General features: G+C 39.8%; 1 protein-coding gene across 2 annotated transcripts; it reads right to left on the reverse strand.

The window, feature by feature from the left end:
* Window positions 1–10196: 10196 nt before the first annotated feature.
* stx12 (syntaxin 12) lies at window positions 10197–22933 on the reverse strand. 2 transcript variants are annotated; one of them, XM_030063340.1, is made up of 10 exons: window positions 22806–22933; window positions 21893–22035; window positions 21702–21771; window positions 21438–21537; window positions 21078–21215; window positions 20817–20860; window positions 18539–18644; window positions 15782–15854; window positions 11983–12065; window positions 10197–10671 (listed from the first exon to the last, which is right to left on the reverse strand). In XM_030063340.1, the coding sequence occupies exons 2-10, from the start codon at window positions 21990–21992 to the stop codon at window positions 10579–10581; spliced, it is 807 nt and encodes a 268-aa protein (XP_029919200.1). In that variant the 5' UTR covers window positions 21993–22035; window positions 22806–22933; the 3' UTR covers window positions 10197–10578. The 2 variants fall into 2 exon arrangements, with proteins under 2 accessions (XP_029919200.1, XP_029919199.1); XM_030063339.1 differs by having other exon boundaries at window positions 22810–22899.
* Between the last annotated feature and the right edge of the window lie 506 nt (window positions 22934–23439).

The following is a 23439-nucleotide window of genomic DNA, read 5'->3' on the forward strand; positions in this document are numbered from 1 at the left end:
CAATAAATTTCCTGGTTCAATTAGAATTGGTATTTAAACAGTCCTCCTCATCATGCTGTTCACATTTTGACATCATGAGACCAAGACGACACCTAACAATTGATCAGCAGCACCTCGCCATTGCGAGGCTTCAAACAGGATGTCCTCAGACGAAAGTGGCCACTGAGCTTAGAGTGTCACAGAGTGTCATCAGCAGGTTGCAACAGAGATACAGAGAGACTGGAAGAGTCACAGAAAGGCATAGAAGTGGACTTCCTTTGGCCACATCCCACACTGATGACTGCTTCATTGTGAACAGTGCCCTGCGGAACCGGATGATGAATGCCACTCAACTCCAGGCACATTTAAGGGAGGTGAGAGGCACCCAAGTGTCACGTCAGACCATTCGAAACCGTTTACATCAGCATGGTCTGAGTGCTAGACGACCTGCAAGGGTACCTGACCACACCACCAGGCACAGGTGTCATCGTCTTGCATGGGCCAGGGAGCATTTACGCTGGACGGGGGACCAGTGGGCCTCAGTGCTGGTCTCTGATGAAAGCCGATTCATGCTGAGCAGAAATGATGGCCGCCAACGATGTTGGAGACGTCAAGGAGAGCGCTATGCATCAGCCACTGTTGTCACCAGATGAGCCTTTGGTGGTGGTGGTGGTGTTACTGTGTGGGCAGGTGCGTCTAGTCAATACAGAACTGCCCTAATGGTACAGTGACAAGCCCATACTACCTGAATAACATCATTAATCCAGTCATTGTGCCCCTGCATGAACAACACAGGCCTAATTTCATCCTCATGGACGACAATGCTCCAGCTCATCGAGGCCGTATCATTAGGGAACGGCTGCTGGAGACTGGGGTACCTCAAATGGAGTGGCCTGCACTTTCTCCAGACCTGAATCCCATAGAAAACCTATGGGATCAGCTGAGTCGCCGTGTAGAGGCTCGGAGCTCTACCCCAGAACCTCAATGTCCTGAGGGCCGCCCTTCAAGAAGAGTGGGATGCCATGCCTCAGCAGACAATAAGTCGACTTGTGAACAGCATGAGACGTCGTTGTCAAGCTGTAATTGATGCTCAAGGGCACATGACAAGTTATTGACACTGACATTTTTTGTTGTGGTATATCCACCACTGTTGTTGGCTTTTGTTTCAAGAAATTGTTTGAGATGAGGAAATCACCAGTGTATGCTTCTACTTAAATGCCCTACTTTCATGATATAATATCACTGTAGCGTGAACTTTTTATATTTTCCGTAAATTTCACCCAAAAGCCAAATATCCCTAACTTTTTGTGAGCAGTGTATATTGACAAACCCAATACATTCTTCATGATTACTTTGAGGTATACAGAGAAAGTACACAAGTACTACAAACATACCAAATACTGAACAACACTGATGCTGCAGACTGAAAATATTTATTTCTTACCATATACTCAGTTACAGTAACATGTCAATCAACAAGGAAAATCAGAACAAAATAGTAGTTTTCTTCTCTGTAGACAAACAGGACACAGAGGGAAGCTGGACTGAGAGTTCAGTCAAATCTCAGCAGAAACACAGCAGACAGTCATTCTTCTTCTTTGTTCAGGTGCTATCACTTCTTCAGGTCCCGCTCTACCTCTTCCTCTACCTCCTTCTTCTCCTCTTTGAGCTCCTCCTCTCATTCTCACTCTTCTTCTTCTAACTCCTTCCATTTTTGTTGAAGACAGGTGAACTCACCTGCTGGCTTTTATACCTACCTGAGTGCTGTATTTTCAATTACAGTCTTTTTTCGATTGCTTGAACTCATTTTGCAAATGCTTTGCTCACTGTGCCAAAACTCTAAACACAAGCAAATAAGACACAACACCTGGAAATAAACCATACACATTTATGGCAAACTGAAACTCAGTCATCAAAACTTAACAATCCTTTGTCAAAATGTAACTCTGATGACAAAAGGATACACATTTGCATCATATGAACACACTTTCAGATCAGCAGCAGATTTTTTTTTTACTGCTTTTCATTTATTTCTTCAAAAAGAATTCTGCAAAGCTCAAAATAGAAATCAAGCATCTTTTTCACAGTAACAACTGTTTCCAAAATAACCAAAAACTAAAAATAAATAAGAAAGGTGTCAACTCAAAATTGTATACAGTATACAGTATATTGTACTTTATAGTACAGTACAGGTTTTTTCAATCACTTTTTCCAGTATAATGAAACTAGGATCCACTTTGTCATCATCTTCACTTCTAAACCACAGAAGTTTTCTTTTGTGTTCATACATTTTCATTGGATTTACACATTTTTCACGCTCTTTTGCACAACACTTGTCACATGTGCCATTTCCATGGCCCTGACTCCATTGACTTCACTATGGTGGTCAAAAGCAAAACATCTGCTCACAGCTGATAGAAATGAGCTGCATCTCTGTGAAATCACTAGCACCTGCATCACTGCCCTTTCCACCAATCACCAATCAGTCAGTATGCACCTACAAAAAAGGGCCTATAAATTGTATTCTGTATTTTTTTCAACTCCTTTGAGTTTTTCTGTGTAATACTGTATGTGAATTACAGTATTTCAGTTTTTGCCATCAATACAGTAAAATTTCACTTCAAAGCCTTTCTGAGTTTGGATGCAATTCTTTACTGTAAGTTCACATTTGAATGTGCAGCACACAGGAGAACCTTGTTCAAACTGACAGCTGTATTTTGTATTCTGCTGTCAGCTGTGTTACAGTACAGTAGAGCTGACTGAAGGAATCTACTCATTTGGGCAGAAGTTGAGTTGTTTGAGGGAAATATTGGCTTTTGCTACATCCTTTACAATATGTAACTATGGAAATCGTCAAAAAAATATGACTGCAGTACAGACAGGAGAAAATGAGGTTGAACCTGCTCAGACTGAAAAGGGTATGTTGCATTTTGGTGATGAGTATGAAGTGAGTGAGTGGCTGGGTTAGTTGTGTTGGGTGGTGACAAAATGTGCGTTTTTTGACATGGGCGAAGCGGGAAGCCACCCAGGGCAGCATTATTTTCATGTCACGTGGGGGGCGGCACGGGCAGAACCGCCACTGGCTTTTTCTGCACATTTGAAATGTTTTGTCATGGTAAGAGCCTTTTGCAAACAAAATGTGTTATTTTGGGAAGAGAGCCTCTCATTAGGCCCATGGATTTACTGTTTTGAAACCAGGGTTTGTGAGTTGACAAACATAAATAAATATACATACATAGTATGTAAAGCAAAAATAAAACAATATAACAAAATCAAACTACTCACAGCCACAAAATCTCATCCTCATCGCATACGATGTCTTCCTGTGCCTCTTTCTTTCTCACCGCCTCCACACAAAGTACTCAACATGGCTGACCTGGGGCCTGTTTGCAGAGCTTCAGCCCTGACTGATTGGTGTTCTGTTTTCTAAGAAAGTGCTTTCATGTGTGTGTCTCAGGTTTTCTAATTACCCGATGTGTTTTATATTTTGAACATAAGTGTTTTCCCAATGGTATGCACATGATTTCATTTTTGAGTAAGGTATCTTCTGTATGAAATAGTGTTTAGTGTTCAGGAGGAAGTGTGTTGCAGAATTGCAAACACAGTTCAAAGTAGCACGTGTCTAAAGTGTGGCCACGCTGTGTTTAAGGTTAATATGACAGACGACAGAGCAGTATGAAAGAGCACTGGCATTTTGACAACATTCAAATGTAGCACTACAGACGGAGGCGGAAGTGAGCAAGAGGGTCAGAGTTCAGGGATGATGTATGTAGTGTGTCCCAATAGTATGCATATGCATGCATACTGCATACTATACTACATACTTTGTAAGGGTAGCTGCAGTACACACTAAAAAGTAGAAGTAACTACTAAAAAGTAGAAGTATGCGATTTGGAACGCAGAGCAAGACTGGCTTTATAGGGTGATCAATTCACACCTCTGTCCCCTTCAGCCAGTACCATCACCTACGGTAGACTTCACCATATCTTCAACTGAGGAACATCAAAATAACATTCAGAAACCCACATATCAAGCTCACTCACCTAACTAACTGGCCTTGCATACAGATAAGTAACTTTTAACATGACTTTATATTGTATGCAAATGAAACACTGAAAAAGGAAAAAAAAAAAAAATCTTCACTTGTTTGGCCCAGTGATGTCAACAATGACATCACCAACACCATAAATACCAGGAAATGCTGGGCGGCCCCCTCCCAAACACTTGTCCTGCATGTGGCTCTGAACAAAGGAACAGACCATGCTTTGATGTAAACTGTAACCAAAATGCTAACACAAACAAACCTGGGATAGTGAATGAAGCAAAGTTACACAAACACTGGTAAATTACAGCAAAATAAACACAGCAGTAAATAATGTGGAATAATGAATTAAACTAATCTGTAAGAGACAAGTTCTGAGTACAGAGAGTCTCACCCACTTTGTCACAATACTCACATACTGCATAACGGCATGGTACACTAGGAGCTTGGCCGCAGACAAGAAGGCTCTGCAGGAGGTCATAAACACAGCTTAGAGGACTATCGGCTGCCCCATGCCCTCCTTGGAAGACATCTTTAGTTCCTGCTGCCTCAGAAGGCCCAGATGTATCCTAAAAGACTCTGCCCACCCAGCACATCATTTGTTTGCCCCAATGCCTCAGGCAGACACTACATGTTAATGATGGCCTGCTCCTAAAGACTAACTGACGGTTTCTTTCCCTGGGCTGAGAACACTCAACAAACAATAATCCCATGCAATATCTTCACCGGGCAATATTCTCAACCACTGTTATTTGTTTTTATTTATTTTATCGTTTGGTATTATAGCTATTATATTATATCTTTGCTATTTTAGCGATTATATAGCTGTGTATGTGTCATGCCAAGTACAAGTCTAACCTCTTGCTCTTTTTTGCCTGACAATGCTGGTGAATTTGCCCAAATTTTACATTGCAACAAACTATTTTACAAATCATGTGGAGGTACTAAAGTTTTCACAACACATAATCACCTTATAAAGTTCTGCTTCTGCACCTAACAAAGTCATCACCATTCATAAACCACAGAACTGATCATTTGCTGTCTTAACATTTCCCTGTGCGACTATTTCTGGCGAAGAGACTGTTTCACTGCACCCAATTTCAAGTCATTGACACACAACACTGCTGCTGCTTTTAGGAAAAGTAACAAGGATACAAGGAAGTTTATTGGTCATTATACAACAAGTTGTATAATGAAATTAAAGTGTGGTTCCCTCTTGATTGATTAATTGATTGTATAGAAAATAAAATTATTAAACATGGAGGAGTGCAGATGGTGCATTTAGTAGTCTCACAGCCTGTGGGAAGAAGCTGCTCTGTAGTCTGGTTGTACGGCAGCGGATACTTCTGTATCTTTTGCCTGATGGCAGCAGGGTGAACAGGCTGTGGCTGGGGTGGCTGTTGTCTTTTAGGATCCTTTTGGCTCTGCGCAGGCACAACTTTATTACGGTGATGGAATACTGGTGTGAGCAAGGTTTGAAGTCTCTGAAAGTTAATTTTCATATCGTAGTGGAATGAATGGAAACCAACGACTGGTAAGAAAAATGATATCGGAGTTTGCTTATGTCTGCTTGCTTGGGAAAAGATTAGCAGAAACATGAAGTAAATACAGTGGTGGAAAAAAGTTTTCGGACACCCTTAAAATTTTACACAGTTTCAAATATTATCATGAAATATTTGTGGAAAAATCTTTTTTTGTGTTTCAAAAGGTGTGGCTGCATTAGACAGATACAAACAAATACAAATTATATTTTTTTGTTCATTGTTTACAAGAAAAACTAACAAAACTAAATTCTTGACAAATTCTTCTGACCACAGAATCTTCTTCCAGTTCCTGGCTGTCCAGTTCTTGTGTGCCTGGGCCCAACAACGCCGGGCTAACCTCTGTCTCTCACTGATCAGGGGCTTCTTGATAGCCTTGTAGGACCTTAAGCCATGATCTAAAAGTCGGCCACGTACAGTGCGGGTGGAACACTGAACACCAGTTTGGTTTGACCACTGCTGCTGAAGCTCCTGTGATGTCATTCGGTGGTTTTGCCTACACATGCGGATCAGGATGCGGTCATTTCTTGCTGAAGAAACCCTTGGACGCCCAGATCTTGGTTTGTCTTCCAAGCTTTTGGTTCGTCTGTATTTCTGCAGAGTGTATCCAACTGCTGAAGGACTGCATCTGCACTTCCTGGCTATCTGGCAGCAGCTGTACCCTTCCTGGCTGAGAATCTTTATCTTCAGGCGTGTTTCCTACGTTAGGTTCCTTGTTTTAGCCATTTTTGTGTCTGAAGAACTTTCAAATGTGCTGGCTTTATATAGACACCAAGCTTGGCAACAAAAATGGTGTCTTTTAATAAAAAGAACGACCTTCATCACTGGTACCAAAATGAGCCAATACTCAAAATTTCTTATGTATTTTTATGGAACCAATCAATTTTTTTGCTTAGTATTTTGGCTGTGACTGTACTAAAAGAAATTGCACTTGAAGACCTAAGAGTGATTCTTAATGCAGTATTTCACAAATGCATGGGGTGTCCAAAAACTTTTTCCACCACTGTACATTTTATAGATATTACACTAGACATGTCACTGGTATGGTCCTCTAAAGCCAACAACCTCAAAAATGGAAAACAGGTAACTGAGAATCTGGTTCATGCGTCAAGGCAATTATGTATATGGGGAGCAATTACGGTATGGAAACGGATGTTTGCTCTGAAATTCTGAGGGTGGTGTATCCTCAGCATTCAGAAAAAGAGCCATGCCCTTTCACCTTTTATCTATTTTGGAAAGGGGGCGAGTCTCTTGAGAATTTCCTCTTGGGAAGTTACAGTGACTTTAAAGGCCCCATGGCATGAAAAATTGGGGCCACAAAAATACTGTCCCATGCATTACACCTATGATGAATGGAAAAGTGCACACAGCCCGTTTTTTGAAACTGTCCCTATAAAACGAGCGCATTGCACTTCCATTAACTGATGATGTCATGAGGATGGTGACTCCGCCCACAGTCCGCCTCCGCTCCCCAGGCAACAAGCTCACAAGCTAGCAAACTTAGCCAGTCAGCCTCCGCTCCCCAGGCAACAAGCTACCAAGCCAGCGAACTTAGCCAGTCCGACTTCGTTCCCCGGCCAACAAGCTCACAAGCTAGCGAAATTAGCCAGTACCCCTCCAACCTCAGGACAACAAGCTCACAACATATTTACAACATATTTAACAAGCATAACTAACCATTCTGAAACATCCTGTAATAAATGGATTTGAGGTGGTTCGGTGTCCCCTGCCATCTGTGGTTCAGGATTGGAGTCAGGCTCAAACATGTAAGGTCATATAACATCACGCTCAGGTCTCGGTTTCATGGGTCCCGCAGGGTTTTAGTCCAAATTTGCTTGTCTGTTGGGCTCATTTCAGTGCCAACTGTTTTATCTACCCGACACAATACATTGCCAGTTTCGTCTGTGGTTCGGGATTGGAGTCGGGCTCAAATACGTACGATTGTATAACATCATGCTAAGCAGTAGCCATGACAATCATACATAAGATGATAATTCCTGTTTACCGGTGAGCACTATTGAGCTAAGAAGGTTTCAGTTACTTGCTTGTGATTGGCCCGAAGCATATGTCACTCAGAAAACAGTCAGCCAATCAGTGTAGAGGGGATGATTCTCTTGTGATTAGCTAAACGAACCGTGCTGCCAGAGCTCCAGGAGAAAGGCAAGAGAAGGGAGCTGTGAAACTATATTTAGCAGACCACAAATACATCTTGCTAGTGATATCAACAGTTAAAATAAAACCCTGGAAAAGTGTACAGCATGGGCCCTTTAAGGACCATATTGAAGGTCAGAGGACAGAGGAAGTCAAGGACACAGAATGTTAAGTATATCCACATGTAGAGTACATAAAGTATTCAGCCCCCCTTCACTTTTTTCACTTTTGTTATGTTGCAGCCTGATGCTACAATCCTTTAAATCCATTTTTTCTCTCATTAATCTACACTCAGTACCCCATAATGACAAAGTGAAAACAAAATTGTAGAAATTTTTGTAAATTTATTAAAAAGGAAAAACTGAAATACCACAAACATACTGTAAGTATACAGACCCTTTGCAACAACACTTGAAATTTAGCTCAGGTGCCTCCCATTTGTCTTGATGGTTGCTGAGATGTTTCTACACCTTGATTAGAGTCCTAGATTAGGTCAATTAAATTGATTGGACATTATTATTTTTAACTTCTCCTGAGTGTCTCTGGAAAAGAAAGTGCATGTTTTACCTTTCTGGGATTCACAATTAACATTGCAAAAAATTTTCCTCAATTCCATTTTTTACCCTTGGGATGAATGGACATTTTGGACAGCTCTGAGAAACATGGATATTGGGGCTGATTCACTGATTAGTTTTGTTCCTTTCTGATAAAAGGTGAGGTGATCAGTGAAGTCACCTGGTGGAGGTCTTGGTTGGAATGAAAACCTGCAGCTTCTTGGCCCTCTATGGCACATGATTGGACACCCCTGGTCTAGTGTGTAACTCCTATGGAAACGCTTGACTTGACTTTTGACTAGTTTATTTCAAATGTTCTTATTTATTATATAATGTTGGTCATAATTCTCATACATATGCTAACACACTGTATATAATACCAAAAAGACTAAAGAGCCAAAATAACTTATAATCAGACATAAATGTACCTTGTTCGTGTTGGATATCTTGAAAACACTGCATAACACCCCAGAATGCTGTGCGTGTTCACAAGACATGAGCTGGTCTGAACCATAAGCTCTAAGGATTCCATTTTGTCATGAATAGATGGCTTTCAAGGCTGTAGCATGAGACTACAACACTGTCTGTGGGGTGAAGGCATATCATTGGCCTCAGTAAGACCAACAGAAAGTTTTGGAGTATGTCACTGAGTCCTTAGAATGCTGCACCTACATTTCTTTGACACCCGAGTGTGAATATTAACAAAATCTGAACTTTCTTGATTTAGTGGAAATTAAACAACTTTACTAGCATCAGAAGGAAATTATTTGGGTATGAAATGGTTGGGTAGGTGATGACTAATGATTTAATCTATAATTTCTGAATATTCCACAAGCACATGGAAAGGCATTCCACAGTGTCATCAATGCTAAGTGCTATTTTGGAAATTACATATAGGGGGCGCTACAGTGCCTCCTGCGCCTTTGTGCCACTGGCATGATGACACGTTTTGTTCTACATGAAAAACATTCATAGAAGTGATAGTTGCCTAATGGACTATTACTATTACTAGTGAAATTATTTAACTGTGACTCAACTCAGTTCTGGCAGGGCCTGCTTTTTAGTGACACCCCTTAATTTGTCCAAACAATCTCAAAGATGATGTCCATCTGTGCAATGTACAGATAATGTACAGATAAGCAGGCTTGTCTGCAGGCCCCCTCTTAGAGTCAGACTGTGAGAGTTTGAACCCCACTGCCATCTGCTGGTGAAAACTTGTCACCACTTCCATTACTAAGGTATTGAATCGCTCTGCATGAAGAAATCCTGAGGGAAAGAAAAAAAATAAATAAATAAAAAATAAGTTGCATGCACAATAGCAACAAGGGTTCAAGACATTTATTTATGCATAATGGCAGAAGTAATAGAGGTAAAAAAAAAAGGAGACATTTTGACTGAAGTTGCATTTTACAGATAGTTAATTTTTGTTGTTGAGAATTTTAGGTGTATAATGCAGGACTAATATTTACAAACATATGATTTGTTAGAATTTCATTTTTACAACACTAATTTTACAACTATGACCATCATAGCATTACCACCAGATCATAGCATTACCACCAAGAGTAATAGACATCCCACATCTCTTGTTTTTAAGGCCATGAGCCTTAAAAACAAATACATCATGCATTATGTCATGATGTATTTTGTTAAAGCAGATGGCTCTTGCAGTAGTGTTAATTCACGTTTATTATGTCTGTGTATGTTGTCATGTACATCGGCTGACTTAGTAAAAAGATGCTAATATAACCTCAAGTCACCTGAGCAATACAAGGGTTCAAATACAACTTTGATGTGGCACTTCACACGGTTCACTTTAGAGGATGCCAGAGTGTGATGGTAACAAAAAATATTACAGCACTTAAATACTGAATTTGCATGAACAAAAAGCTTTGTGCTTTTTTGTTCATATTAGTCCACCTGCTCTTGAATTATTTAGAATATTCATATAATAATAATGATCTGCGTTTAGAAATACAGTGAATGCTAGTGTTAGTGCAGTAAATAGAAAATAAATGAAATGTAGCAAATGAAGGAATCTTAATCACTCTTCTAGCCCACATTAGTATGATATCCTTTCCTTTATCTGAGAGTAAATATGTATTTTTCAATGGCATATAACAAGTTTGAGTTTAGATGGGCGTTTGTCATTTTTCCATTACAAATGTTCTTTTTTGCTCAGACATCACTCAAACCTGTCAGCAGTTGTTAAAAAAATCTTCTTGCTTTCTTCTTCACCTCAAGCAAGTGCTTGAAGGTGGGAGGTTGGGAACAGTAAAATAAATATAGTTGTGACACAAATGGAGTGCACTCATTTAGCCGCTTGCCAAATGATGATGCCAAGTACAACAAGCACAATGGACACAACTATTGCTAGGATGCACATCTTCTTCCGGGACTTTTGCTGTGAGAGTAAACAGAGAAGAGCAAGCAGGGTTACTGAGGCAGGTGTTAAACGGGAGTCCATCATTATCTGGATCTGTTCAACCACCTAAAAAGACTATTTACAGAACAGCCTCATATTTGAGCTTCTTAATATTTCTGATCAAAAGAATAAGCTATTTACAAAAAACAAATATACTCAAGTATACTCATACTGTACACATGTAATATGGATATAAATAGTGAAACCTTCCACCATCCACACTGTACTGGAAATAAAATTATGAAGTAAAATGCATTATATTTAGGGTTATCATACTTAAGACATTCATTTTTGTTATTCCGTTAAGTAAACTGACAGGCATTGTTGACTGTGTTGTGTGTTTTGATCATTCTATGCACATGACGTAACTCCATTATACTTGCAAGCCGATGAGTGTAAAAATCTAACTAGAAGATTTAGAGGAAACAATAAATAATTTATCTATTTACATTTGTAAATGACCAACATAAACTAAATAACAATAATAACAAAATCATTTATATGGCAATTTTTAACAAGGTTACAAAGTGCTTTCACGAGCAAAGAAAGTCAAGACAAATCAATCACTCAATCAATAAATAAGGGAAGGAAATAAAAATAAAAAAGTCTTTTTGCTAACAGTAAGCCCTGACAACAAAAGCGAAGTCACCATGGGCCTTTAACCAGGCGGCAGGAACATTTAGGGCAATCCTGTCTTAGGATGTCAGCCTGCATGCAGGTTCATAAGGGGTTAATATGCTGATGTATGGTCAAATTTGTCTGGGCACACCTCAGGCAACATATATTGTTCATTTAGAGTGTTACATGTACCCAACTCTACACTGAAGTAAACATTTGTTATTGTTTTTTTAACTGTTGCTTGGTTCCATGGCTGAAGTTAGTGCAGTGCAGTAAGTAAATTCTCCTAAGCACATGGCCGGCACATGGCTGGTTGGTAAGAGAAAGTTTTGGGTTTTATTTCTGTAAGGTGCTGCTGTACCTCCATTGTGTGTACTGGCTTGGTTACATGACTGAGGTTGAAGCTGAATGCATCACAGGATGATTTGATTGTGGTCATATGGTTTCATCTGATCTAGTGGGTCAGAGTTTACTGGACCAAAACTGATACAGTGACATGTGTGCCTTATGCTTCTGTGTCCAGGTGTGTGAAATTGGGAAAAAAAATCTTTCATCCCAAGCAGGGCAAAAACACACATTATCCATACTTAACAGTCATTTCATTCATGCACTTGACATTAAAACTAGCTGCTTTTCCATGTTGCTCTCACTATCATTGGTATAGTATCTCACCTGATAGTAGGCTGCTCTCTGAAGCTGCTCTGTTCCTCGTTCTACATGAACCTCAGCGCTCTCCACATTTGCCTCAATGCTATCTGTAGGGTGAGAGAAATAACGAGGTTAGCTGTACACATGCTGTAGAAATACATTTTTGACTTGTACTGGCAAAATAACGTGTGTGGGGAAAAAATGGCACACTGGCTGTGACTCAAGTGTGAACAACCTTACTGGCCAAACTAGTTGAACCATCAGACCTTGCTACATGACTGTTTGCTGCTGATGTTCTTGACTTTACTTCATTTTCCATTTCTTTACTGCCAGTTTCCCTAGGTTACAGTTGTCTCTTTACTCTTCATGTGCACTTCTGGTATAGAGTTCAAATAAAGGAACAATATCAAGCCACTATGAATATGCTCAAATTTGCAAGTGGCGGTGTACCTATTTTAGGCAAGTTCAACCTGGCTGTTATAAAGGCTGCATGATATTTCCATATCATGCATACCCTAATATTTTTGCCAAAGATCTTAATTGTAGAAAAGGCCCCAAAGTTATAAGTTTAAGAGTGTTGCCTGTCAGATCCTGTAACCTTATGTGCTTTTATGTTCAGTTTGTTATTCATTTACTGAGTAATATTATTTGGTGAGCCAACCCAAGTGATGAGGGTATACTGTCGAGTGACGTCACATAGAGGAGAGGTGCGCTTCTGTTAAGCAGCTAATTACAGAGACTGGTGAAACAACTTTATTAGAGGTCTGTGCGTGAATGAAGGGTGAGTTCAATCAGTTTATAAATGTGTTATCTGTTTGTTGTCCTGTTAAGGGTGTTTTTGGAACTGTACTGGAATGTATATTGATTTATTTTTGATGCTGTTTCTTCGCCGAAATTAAACTAATGCTAACTGGCCACAGGAAGTGGTTTTCAAAATAAGAGTATCTGGTTGCCACAAGAAGTGGTATGTGAGTTTGTCAGCTCTAGCGTTACCTTGACAGTGAGAAAGAGTAAGACTGTAATCCTTTGATTACCTCTTTCGGTTTAACTGTCAATGACTTTGTAATATTGTTTATATTATTATAAGGTTTTCCTTCATTGAGTTGTTTTTGTTATTCTTTCTTTATAGAGGAACCACAGACCACAGACACATACAGAAGCTGTGTATTTTCTGCTAAGAAAAAGTAAAAGAGTGAACTGCAGCTCATCTGCTCCGTCTCTTATTTCTCATACTCTGAAAAGGCCTTAAGTGGTGTTCTGGCCGACACTCCTGTGTGAACACAGTAATACACCTTGAACTAGCACACAGCCCATGCTTCTCTCCCCTACATTAATAGTAAAGTGATATACAATATGACTTCTGAGTTCACACTTACTTGAAATTTTAGGTGTAGCAATACTTGAAATTAAGCATTCCTCAAAAAACAGCATAATAATATAGTCAGGGGGCCATTAGGGCTTCAGAAATGACTTTTGCTGACATGTCTGGGTAAAAGCTGACAACCTATTTTTTCTGTTAGAGGGGACCCATAGAAGACTTTTTAGGGTGGTTGTCATGTTGAATTTCTTTTCTTGTGACTTTTAGAGGCCCTTTAATCCTTATAGTCTGAGGGTATTTGGCCGTTTGTGCATGCTTTTAATTTTCTGTTTATATAACCCATTCAAAATGTTTTACCATAGTAAAGTTTGGTATCCTTTTTTTCAGCATATCATCACCAGCCATTATTTTTGTCATTTTGTCATACTGTATCAACATATTGGGCCCAAAACATACAAAAAACTAAAAATCAGATTTGAAAATACAGGGTTTTTTACTGGTAAAAGGCAGAAAGATGCTTACTAAATTATTTTGAAGGTTGGAAATATAAACATAGGTCGCCCATGTGAACACAGAATGGCCAAATTTAAATAACATCAATGATGCATGTTTTAGGAAATATTTGAATCATTAATTCACGCCATCATATGCATGTGTTTAATATTTCAGTTTGTGAATACACACACACACACACACACACACACATATAAATATATACATACATACAGTACAGGCCAAAAGTTTGGACACACCTTCTCATTCAATGCGTTTTCTTTATTTTCATGACTATTTACATTGCAGATTCTAACTGAAGGCATCAAAACTATGAATGAACACATGTGGAGTTATGTACTTAACAAAAAAAGGTGAAATAACTGAAAACATGTTTTATATTCTAGTTTCTTCAAAATAGCCACCCTTTGCTCTGATTACTGCTTTGCACACTCTTGGCATTCTCTCCATGAGCTTCAAGAGGTAGTCACCTGAAATGGTTTTCCAACAGTCTTGAAGGAGTTCCCAGAGGTGTTTAGCACTTGTTGGCCCCTTTGCCTTCACTCTGCGGTCCAGCTCACCCCAAACCATCTGGATTGGGTTCAGGTCCAGTGACTGTGGAGGCCAGGTCATCTGCCGCAGCACTCCATCACTCTCCTTCTTGGTCAAATAGCCCTTACACAGCCTGGAGGTGTGTTTGGGCTCATTGTCCTGTTGAAAAATAAATGATGGTCCAACTAAACGCAAACCGGATGGGATGGCATGTCGCTGCAGGATGCTGTGGTAGCCATGCTGGTTCAGTGTGCCTTCAATTTTGAATAAATCCCCAACAGTGTCACCAGCAAAGCACCCCCACACCGTCACACCTCCTCCTCCATGCTTCACAGTGGGAACCAGGCATGTGGAATCCATCCGTTCACCTTTTCTGCGTCTCACAAAGACACGGCGGCTGGAATCAAAGATCTCAAATTTGGATCATCAGACCAAAGCACAGATTTCCACTGGTCTAATGTCCATTCCTTGTGTTTCTTGGCCCAAACAAATCTCTTGTGCTTGTTGCCTCTCCTTAGCAGTGGTTTCCTAGCAGCTATTTGACCATGAAGGCCTGATTGGCGCAGTCTCCTCTTAACAGTTGTTCTAGAGATGGGTCTGCTGCTAGAACTCTGTGTGGCATTTATCTGGTCTCTGATCTGAGCTGCTGTTAACTTGCCATTTCTGAGGCTGGTGACTCGGAGGAACTTATCCTCAGCAGCAGAGGTGACTCTTGGTCTTCCTTTCCTGGGGCGGTCCTCATGTGAGCCAGTTTCTTCATAGCGATGGTTTTTGCGACTGCACTTGGGGACACATTCAAAGTTTTTGCAATTTTCCGGACTGACTGACCTTCAGTTCTTAAAGTAATGATGGACTGTCGTTTCTCTTTATTTAGCTGATTGGTTCTTGCCATAATATGAATTCTAACAGTTGTTAGGGCTGTCAGTTGTGTACCAACCTGACTTCTCCACAACACAACTGATGGTCCCAAATCCATTAAGAAGGCAAGAAATTCCACAAATGAACCCTGACAAGGCACACCTGTGAGGTGAAAACCATCTCAGGTGACTACATCATGAAGCTCATTGAGAGAAGGCCAAGGGTTTGCAGCGCTGTCAACAAAGCAAAGGGTGGCTATTTTCAGGAATCTAAAATATAAAACATATTTAGAGTTATTTAACAATTTTTTCTTTGCTACATAATTCCATATATCTTGCTTCAAATATTTGATGTCTTCAGTATGTATCTACAATGTAGAAAGTAGTAAAAATAAAGACATAAAACATGAATGAGAACGTGTGTCCAAACTTCTGACTGGTAGTGTACGACACAGGGAAAACCTGTCATTAGATGGTTAAAAAGTTGATTTAGGACATCCTTTTTTTTTTTGACAGACAATGATTATGGATAATTTATTTTGAAACTGTTACAGAGTTTTCAAGGATCCTTCAATACACTTGGGAAAAAGTCCACTGAACTTACCAATCATCTCTCCCTGATCGTGGATCATCACTGCTAAATCCTTGAAGATCTGGTTTACATCCATGATGTCCGACTGAAAGCGACAAAAAACAAATTTATAATCCAATGTGAGGTAAATGAGCAATCCTGACACCTGCAATTGTAATTTGTCAAAAGACAATTCCAAATGTAGCTACTTTTAAAACAACTAATATCTTGTTTTCTGTTTTTTATTTGTACTTGTCATACGAACTAAATATATATATGAAAATGCTAGAAGGTGTATTTCCTTATATTCACAGGAGCTTCCACATGCGCTGAGCTAACTCAGTTGAACAGGACACTGGACACACAGGTATCAGTTTTTTTCATCTAACTCTGGGTGAGAGACACCATAATCTGCTGGCTGCAAAAAAAGTCTGTATTTGCTTACATTCTAATACATGCAAACACCTCTTATATGTGCATGGCCCCTCATGCATTTTCATTTCATTTTCAAAACAGTCACAGTTACCTTTTGATATAAAATATTGTTTTAAAAAAATATATAACAAGACCGTACAGTAGTGATGTTTGCACTGTAGTTACAGTGCATTCAGAAAGTATTCAGACCCCCTTCACTTTTTTCACATTTGTTATGTTGCAGCCTGATGCTACAATACTTTAAATTAATTTTTTCTCTCATTACTCTACACTCAGTACCCCATAACCTAACCCTATCCCTTTGCAACAACACTTTGAATTTAGCTCAGGTGCTTCCCATTTGCCTTGAAGGTTACTGAGATGTTGCAAGGCACAGATCTCTGCTGCACTGAAGGTTTCCAAGAGCACAGTGGCCTCTATAATTCTCAAATGGAAGAAGTTTGGCACAACCAGAACTCTTCCAAGAGCTGGTCGCCCGGCCAAACTGAGCCATTGTGGGAGAAGGGCCTTAGTAAGAAAGGTTACCAAGAACCTGATGGTCACTCTGACAGAGCTCCAGAGATCCTGTGTGGAGATGAGACAAAGTTCCAGAAGGACAACCATCACTGTGGCCCTCCACCGATCTGGGCTTTATGGCAGAGTGGCCAGACGGAAGCCTCTCCTCAGTGCAAAACACATGAAAGCTCGCTTGGGGTTTGCAAAAAAGCACCTGAAGGACTCTCAGACTGTGAGAAACAAGATTCTCTGGTCTGATGAAACCAAGATTGAACTGTTTGGCCTCAATTCCAAACGTTATGTCTGGAGGAAAAAAGGAACTGCTCATCACCTGCCCAATACAATCCCAAATTGTGAAACAAGGTGGTGGCTGTCCACCGACGGTCCCCATCCAACCTGTCCAAGCTTGAGAGGATTTGCACAGAAGAATGGTAGAAAATCCCCCAATCCAGGTGTGTAAAGCTTGTTGCGTCATACCCAAATGAATAGGTAGGGAATTTATTTTATTTTATTTTTTTTATTTTATTTAGCATTTTAAGGATGGGTAGTGGGGATTTATTTTATTTTATTTATTCATGGGAAGGATTGGTAGGTAGGGATTTAATTTAATTTTATTCTTTTTTTTTTTTTATTTTCGGAAGCGATGCATAGGTGGCTTTGTGCCACACAAAGCCACTCGCAAATCTACAATGGCACTGTTTCACCTCTTTCACTACATCTGCAAAGGGTTTCACTTGTAGTCGGAATATTTTCACTGGTGGTTTGCGAGGACAAATCACACACACCATGCAGAAGTCCATTCTTTCCGGCCAGTGCTGTCGGTGGCGCATGATTCCATGTTATTCCAGTTATTTTCCGAAGTTACGTGAGAACATCACAAATAAGGCGAGTGCAACATAGATCAAAATAAAAGCCCTGCTTAACTTTTGACCAATGCCAACAAGGTCACACTTGGTCGCATAGTGCCTTTATTTTATTATTTTATTTCATTTTTACACAGAGGCCAATAAAATAATCTGACTCGGGAGTTAAATGGGACACTCGGTCGGGAACCGGAACCCAGAATTTTTTTTTTGTCTGGCCTAATACAATAATACGTAAGGCTTGTTTGGGTCATAAAAATAGCATTTTGATTAATAGCAGAGGGGTGAATTTTTTTTTTTGGGGGGGGATTTTGTTATTAAATACTTGCAGCAATCCCCCGCAGCAGAACCAATAACTGCATTTCCCCATTAAGAAAGACGCTATGGCTGTGCACAACTGGGCACAATTACACACAAAGCACAGCAGTTGTAACTTCACTGTTTGAACAGTTGGGATGTAACGTTAATTATGTTCTTCTACACATCCAAAGGTCACACACACAGTCTCGGTTCATACACAGGATAAACTGTTTAGAGTAAAGCAGACGATCTGTGCATCACTGTCAATTGAGATAGATTGCATCAAAATATTTTATTTTTTAAACTTCAATTTGTTTGTCTTCCATTCACATAACTTTTTAATGGAGGCAACAAATTGATATGCTATATGTATATGTGAAAACATTTTAAAATATAAAAAAAAAATTAAAGACAACTCAAGTTCCCTTTTAAACGCCTCAAGTAATCGATTACTCACGCCCATCCCAAATTCAAATATTTGAAAGTCATTAGTCATTCCTTATCAAACCCAGGTTGTATTGCTGTCGATATACAGCATTCTGCTGCAACGCAGTGTCCACTTCAGAGATCAATTAAATCCTACTCATGTTCGACACTGAAAAAAAGTGATGGCTTGTCATCAGTTCTCTCTTCTGACTGTGTGCTGGACTGTACTCGGCTACCAGAATTAGAAACAGAGTAAAAAAGAGAAGCTGACCTCCAGCTGCCTAATGTTTGTTTCTCTCTCCTTGATGAGCTCCAGGTCTTCCTCTGTGATAGCAGCCTCCTCTGTCTGGGCGGTCATCTGACCCCAGTCATCTTGGCTTCAGATAAATAGTATAACAGTCAAACACATGAAAAGAGTTGGAATAACTGTGCAAAGACAAAGTGTGTAATGATTAGGCCAAACAAAAAATACCTTGGGTTCCGGTTCCTTGTCATTTAAGGGCATGAATAGGTAGGGAATTTATTTATTATTATTTATTATTTATTATTATTTATTTATTTTTATTTTATTTAGCATTTAAGGATGGGTAGGGGGGATATATTTTATTTTATTTATTCATGGGAAGGATGGGTAGGTAGGGATTTTATTTTATTTTATTCTTTTTTTAATCTTCTGAAGCGATGCATGGGTTGCTTTTTAAATATAATTAATTCAATATTTGCATAAGTTACCACCTTTTTAACAGACGGAGCAGCGTTATTACTAGCAGAGGGAGGTGTCTCTGGCTTGCATCGCAGCTCTAGGTACCTGAAGTCGAATACACCCATCACGCCCACCACCATAGAGCCAAGCTCCACGGGGCAGCAGGCAAACATGACGGATCCCCCGTCATGTTTGCCTGCTGCACTTGCAAATCTACAATGGCACTGTTTCACCTCTTTCACTACATCTGCAAAGCGTTTCTCTTGTAGTCGGATTATTTTCGCTGGTGGTTTGCAAGGACAAATCACACACACACACCGTGCGGAAGTCCATTCTTTCCAGCCAGTGCTGTCGGTGGCGCGTGATTCCATGAAATTGTTTTCCGAAGTTATGCAAGAAAATCACAAATAAGGCGAGTGCAACATAGATCAAAATAAAAGCCCTGCTTAACTTTTGACCAATGCCAACAAGGTCACACTCGGTCGCCTAGTGCCTTTATTTTATTTTTTTATTTCATTTTTACACAGAGGCCAATAAAATAACCTGACTCGGGGGGTTAAATGGGACACTCAGTCGGGAACCGGAACCCAGAAATTATTTTTGTCTGGCCTTACAGCAGGATAATGAACATGTTTACAAATGTCAAGACTTTTCCATAACAGATCTTACTACCCAGTTTACATCAATTTACATCAACTTCTAAATGTGACTCATCCAATTCTGTGCTTAAACCACAACTTTTTTTGGTCAGTAATTGAAAGAACCTGCTTTTGTAGACCCAGCATACTCCATTGTGGACGTAAACAAGTGCAATGGATGCTGCTAAATAGAGTTGGGTACCAAACACAATTCTGTTGATCTATTCACATTAGATCAATCAATGCCAAATTTTGATACCTTGAGAGAGGGTTGTGTTTTGAATCAAATTAAACACTGAAAAGATTCCTTATGAGCCTTTTGAAAAATCCCTCCTAGTGTACAGTTTGTTGCAAGTGTGCATCTGGGGGAGAGAGTACACGTTAGAGTGCAAGTGAGAGTGACACTCCACTGTGCTCATCGCCTCTGAGCTAACACAGTTTAAACCTCCTGCTGAGAGATGTATCTAGTATAACTTTCAGGTATTGGTACAGGTACAGCAATTGGCTCAAATGTGAACGGTATCCAGCCCTACTGCCAAGCTACTTGAGTATGTGCCATGATTGCTGCTGCCTTGGCTCAGAGGCATGCATGGCTCATGGCAGAAGGCTTGTGTGACTGTGTTGCTGTACCCTTCAACAAGAAGCAGCAGGTCCGAAACTTTCTGGGAAATGCACGATATGTTGTGTGAGCGGTTATCACCAAGGTTCTCCTACCAGAACAGCATCTCAGGCCAGGTTATCAAAATCTAAATGACATGCGAGACATAATGACCAAAAAATTCACAATCTGCGTGCTGCACTGGCAGATATCCAGTTCCTATGGGATTTATTTACACATATAAATATGGTCAAAATCTGATCTGTTCTGTGCCACCTCAGTAAAAAAAAAAAAAACTGTATGGTGTCACCCCAACCAAGCGTTGTAACCAGCAAAAGTGTGAGTGTTTCCATGACTTAAAAATATTCTTCCTTCCTAGTTTGTCTCATTTATCATATGGTATATACTACAGCTGAACTGAAAACCACAGTTTAGTGCAAGGAATGTCTGAGGCAAGTTTCAAAATCCATTATGCTATCTTCCTGCTATACTGCACCATCTGCAAAATTTCACAATATTTCCTGACTTGCCCAGATAATCTCCTGCTTGAAATACAATTCTAAAAATTGTATGACTAGTCAAAACCCTGAATGAATGACATAGGACTTACTTATCGAAAGAAACAAGCTGTTCATCACGGGCAGCATCTTCAGTCTGAAGGAGAAGGGGTACCAACAATATCAGTCAAAACCCAGTAAAGGTCAAACACAGTCTGCAAAATGTAGAACATTTCAAGAACAGCGCAAGAGATCAGGAATCTGAATTTCCTGCTCTCTCATCAGTGTACAGCAGTTGTTGAAATTATTTATCTGCAGTCCTGGGGACTGACACATCCAAATACAGTTGTTACATTTCCTATTTTTAAGATTACCGACAGGCGGGATCCAGCTCTCGCTCTGGCTACTGACTCCTTTTCTTTCTCTGCTGCACGACGCTGGACTGCCTGGAAGTTGTTGAGAGCTGCTGAGAAGTCATTCATCAGCCGCTCCCTCTGGATCTTCTGCTGCCTCTGAAGATGAGAGCACATGAAGGCAATTAGAGAGACAGCGTATCACCCCCCATAGGTTGAATCAGGAACCAGAATGCATAGACTGATACAGCAGAACCTAGTGCCGGCATTTTCAAAGCCAGTGGACTGAAAAGAGCATTGAAAGTGAAACCAAAAAAACTTTTTCACACTCATCATCACTCTATACAACAGTCTCAGTCACAAGTGCAGGCCAATACTCACTTGCTCTGAGGGTGATGAAGGCAAAGGAATTGAGCCCAATTCTTTCAGGTGTTTGTTGGTATCTTTTGCAAGTTGGTTGGTGTAATGTTGTATTTGCTGCCTGGGAAAAAAAACAGCAAGTGAAAAAAGACCACATTATACCTGCTTTGCTATAAATCTGACTAGAAGGAAGTGAGCTTGAGATGCAGAATATGTATGGGTTTCACAAGAGAAGAGATACAAGGGCAAAGTGTATGATCAGGGATTTAACTTGATGTCACTTACAGTCGATCCTGAAGTTCACTGGTGTCCTGTCTGGTACCCAGCTGATTCACCATGTTCTTGATCTGGGCAGCTGCAAGGAAAACAGTCAACAATGGCAAGTCTGATATGGGACCACTAACACTAACACCTAAGGAGACAGGGGTACATGTACAGTAACAGAGCATTTCACAGCAAAATAGCAGAACACATACTGTTTTGTGTGATTTTCTGGATGTTGGAGCTGCATGTCTGTATCAGGGTGCTAAAATCCCGTGGCATGGAGCGATAGCTGTCTGCTTTGCCATAAGACATCTCTGCCAGGATCGTCTTGTGCCTTAGGGTGGAGAGACAAATTCTGCAGAATGGAAAGTAATTAAATACTTAAAAAGGGAATTCAAAGAAAACAATATTTGTTGTGTTATCTTTCTAAATAGGATAAACAATAACTGGCAAAATCAAATCCACTTTAAGCTGCGCCGAAGATTGAGCATTTAATTAACAGGCTATAACACTCTGTTAGCTGACTAAGATCCTGTCACGGGAAGACAGATAGAACTCGTTAAGTTCTGTTGGTGTGTCCAAGTTATAAACGATCAATTCACTCACTTTTGCTTCATACCAACTTCACTTAGTGACAGTTCCGGAGAAAAGGACACTTAATATTATAACTGAGTAGTAAAACTATGTCTACAGCTCGTTACTGTTTATTAGTGTTAACTATATAGGCCTATTAGTGTTAACTAATTAACAATAACGTTGGATCGATTTAATCCATAATTATGGGTTTAAGTTAGGTAGCTAGCTACAGGTAACGTTATGTGTTATAACATTACCCAACCTTGGCTCAGCCACGATGATTGTTGTCTGGTGCTACTGCTTATAATTTATATTGTAAGCAAGATATCAAGTCAGTTAGAATTTGATCTATCCACCTAACATCCAGCACCAAAGACACCACACCAGCCACTTGCTTGCTTGACTGGCTGACTAATGCTAGTTAGCTAGCTTTAAGCTTTAAAAGAAAACGTTAACTAGTAACCTTACGAATGGCAAAAGTTATGTCTTCGTTCCTCAAACGTAAACAGACTATCGAGAATAAAAGTAAAATGAAAAAGGTAGCAATACTTGCTTATTCGGCTGAGTAAAATACGAATATCCGAGTAGTTCCCCTATGTTGTTCGTCCAGTCGTCAAAACATAGAAAGCTAACCTTTGCTATGTCCGCATACGTCACTGGGTGAAGTCATCAGTCACGCAAATGAACGTGCGGTTGATTAAAAAAAAACAACAAAAAACAACAACAAAAAAAACAACAACACAACCACAAAAAAAACATATATATATCTATATATCTATATCTATATCTATATATATATATCTATAGATAGATATCTATATAGATATATAGATATATATATAATACGAAGCGCTGGTCGGTGTGTTGGTGTGTGTAGGCAAACTAGAAACAAACAGTAGGCAATGACAAAACCCCACAGTGAAACAGCATTTGGGCATAAAACATCCTATTCTTCTACGCTTATATGAATACATTGTTTAATCCTGCAGTGCAAAACTAACCCGATACGCTATCTACCCAGGGGTGCCGTATATAGGAGAAAAGTTAGGACAATTCCAAGGGCCCTTGCCTTACAGGGCCCCAAAAAATAGGTAAAAACTAATATAAAATTATTAAACCATCATCAACCACCATCAGTAAATGTGTGTGTGTGTGTGTGTGTGTGTATATATATATATATATA

This window comes from Myripristis murdjan, chromosome 11 (assembly GCF_902150065.1).
Source record: "Myripristis murdjan chromosome 11, fMyrMur1.1, whole genome shotgun sequence".
NCBI lineage: Eukaryota > Metazoa > Chordata > Actinopteri > Holocentriformes > Holocentridae > Myripristis > Myripristis murdjan.

What these genes read in the sequence shown, in the direction of transcription:
- stx12 (XM_030063340.1), bottom strand. Translation starts at nt 21,992, where the DNA reads ATGTCTTATGGCAAAGCAGACAGCTATCGCTCCATGCCACGGGATTTT. An exon ending in CTTCATCACCCTCAGAGCAA is followed by an intron (nt 21,216 to 21,437) that starts GTGAGTATTGGC and finishes TCTCATCTTCAG; the next exon opens with AGGCAGCAGAAGATCCAGAG. An exon ending in CGATCAGGGAGAGATGATTG is followed by an intron (nt 12,066 to 15,781) that starts GTAAGTTCAGTG and finishes CTCACCCTACAG; the next exon opens with ATAGCATTGAGGCAAATGTG.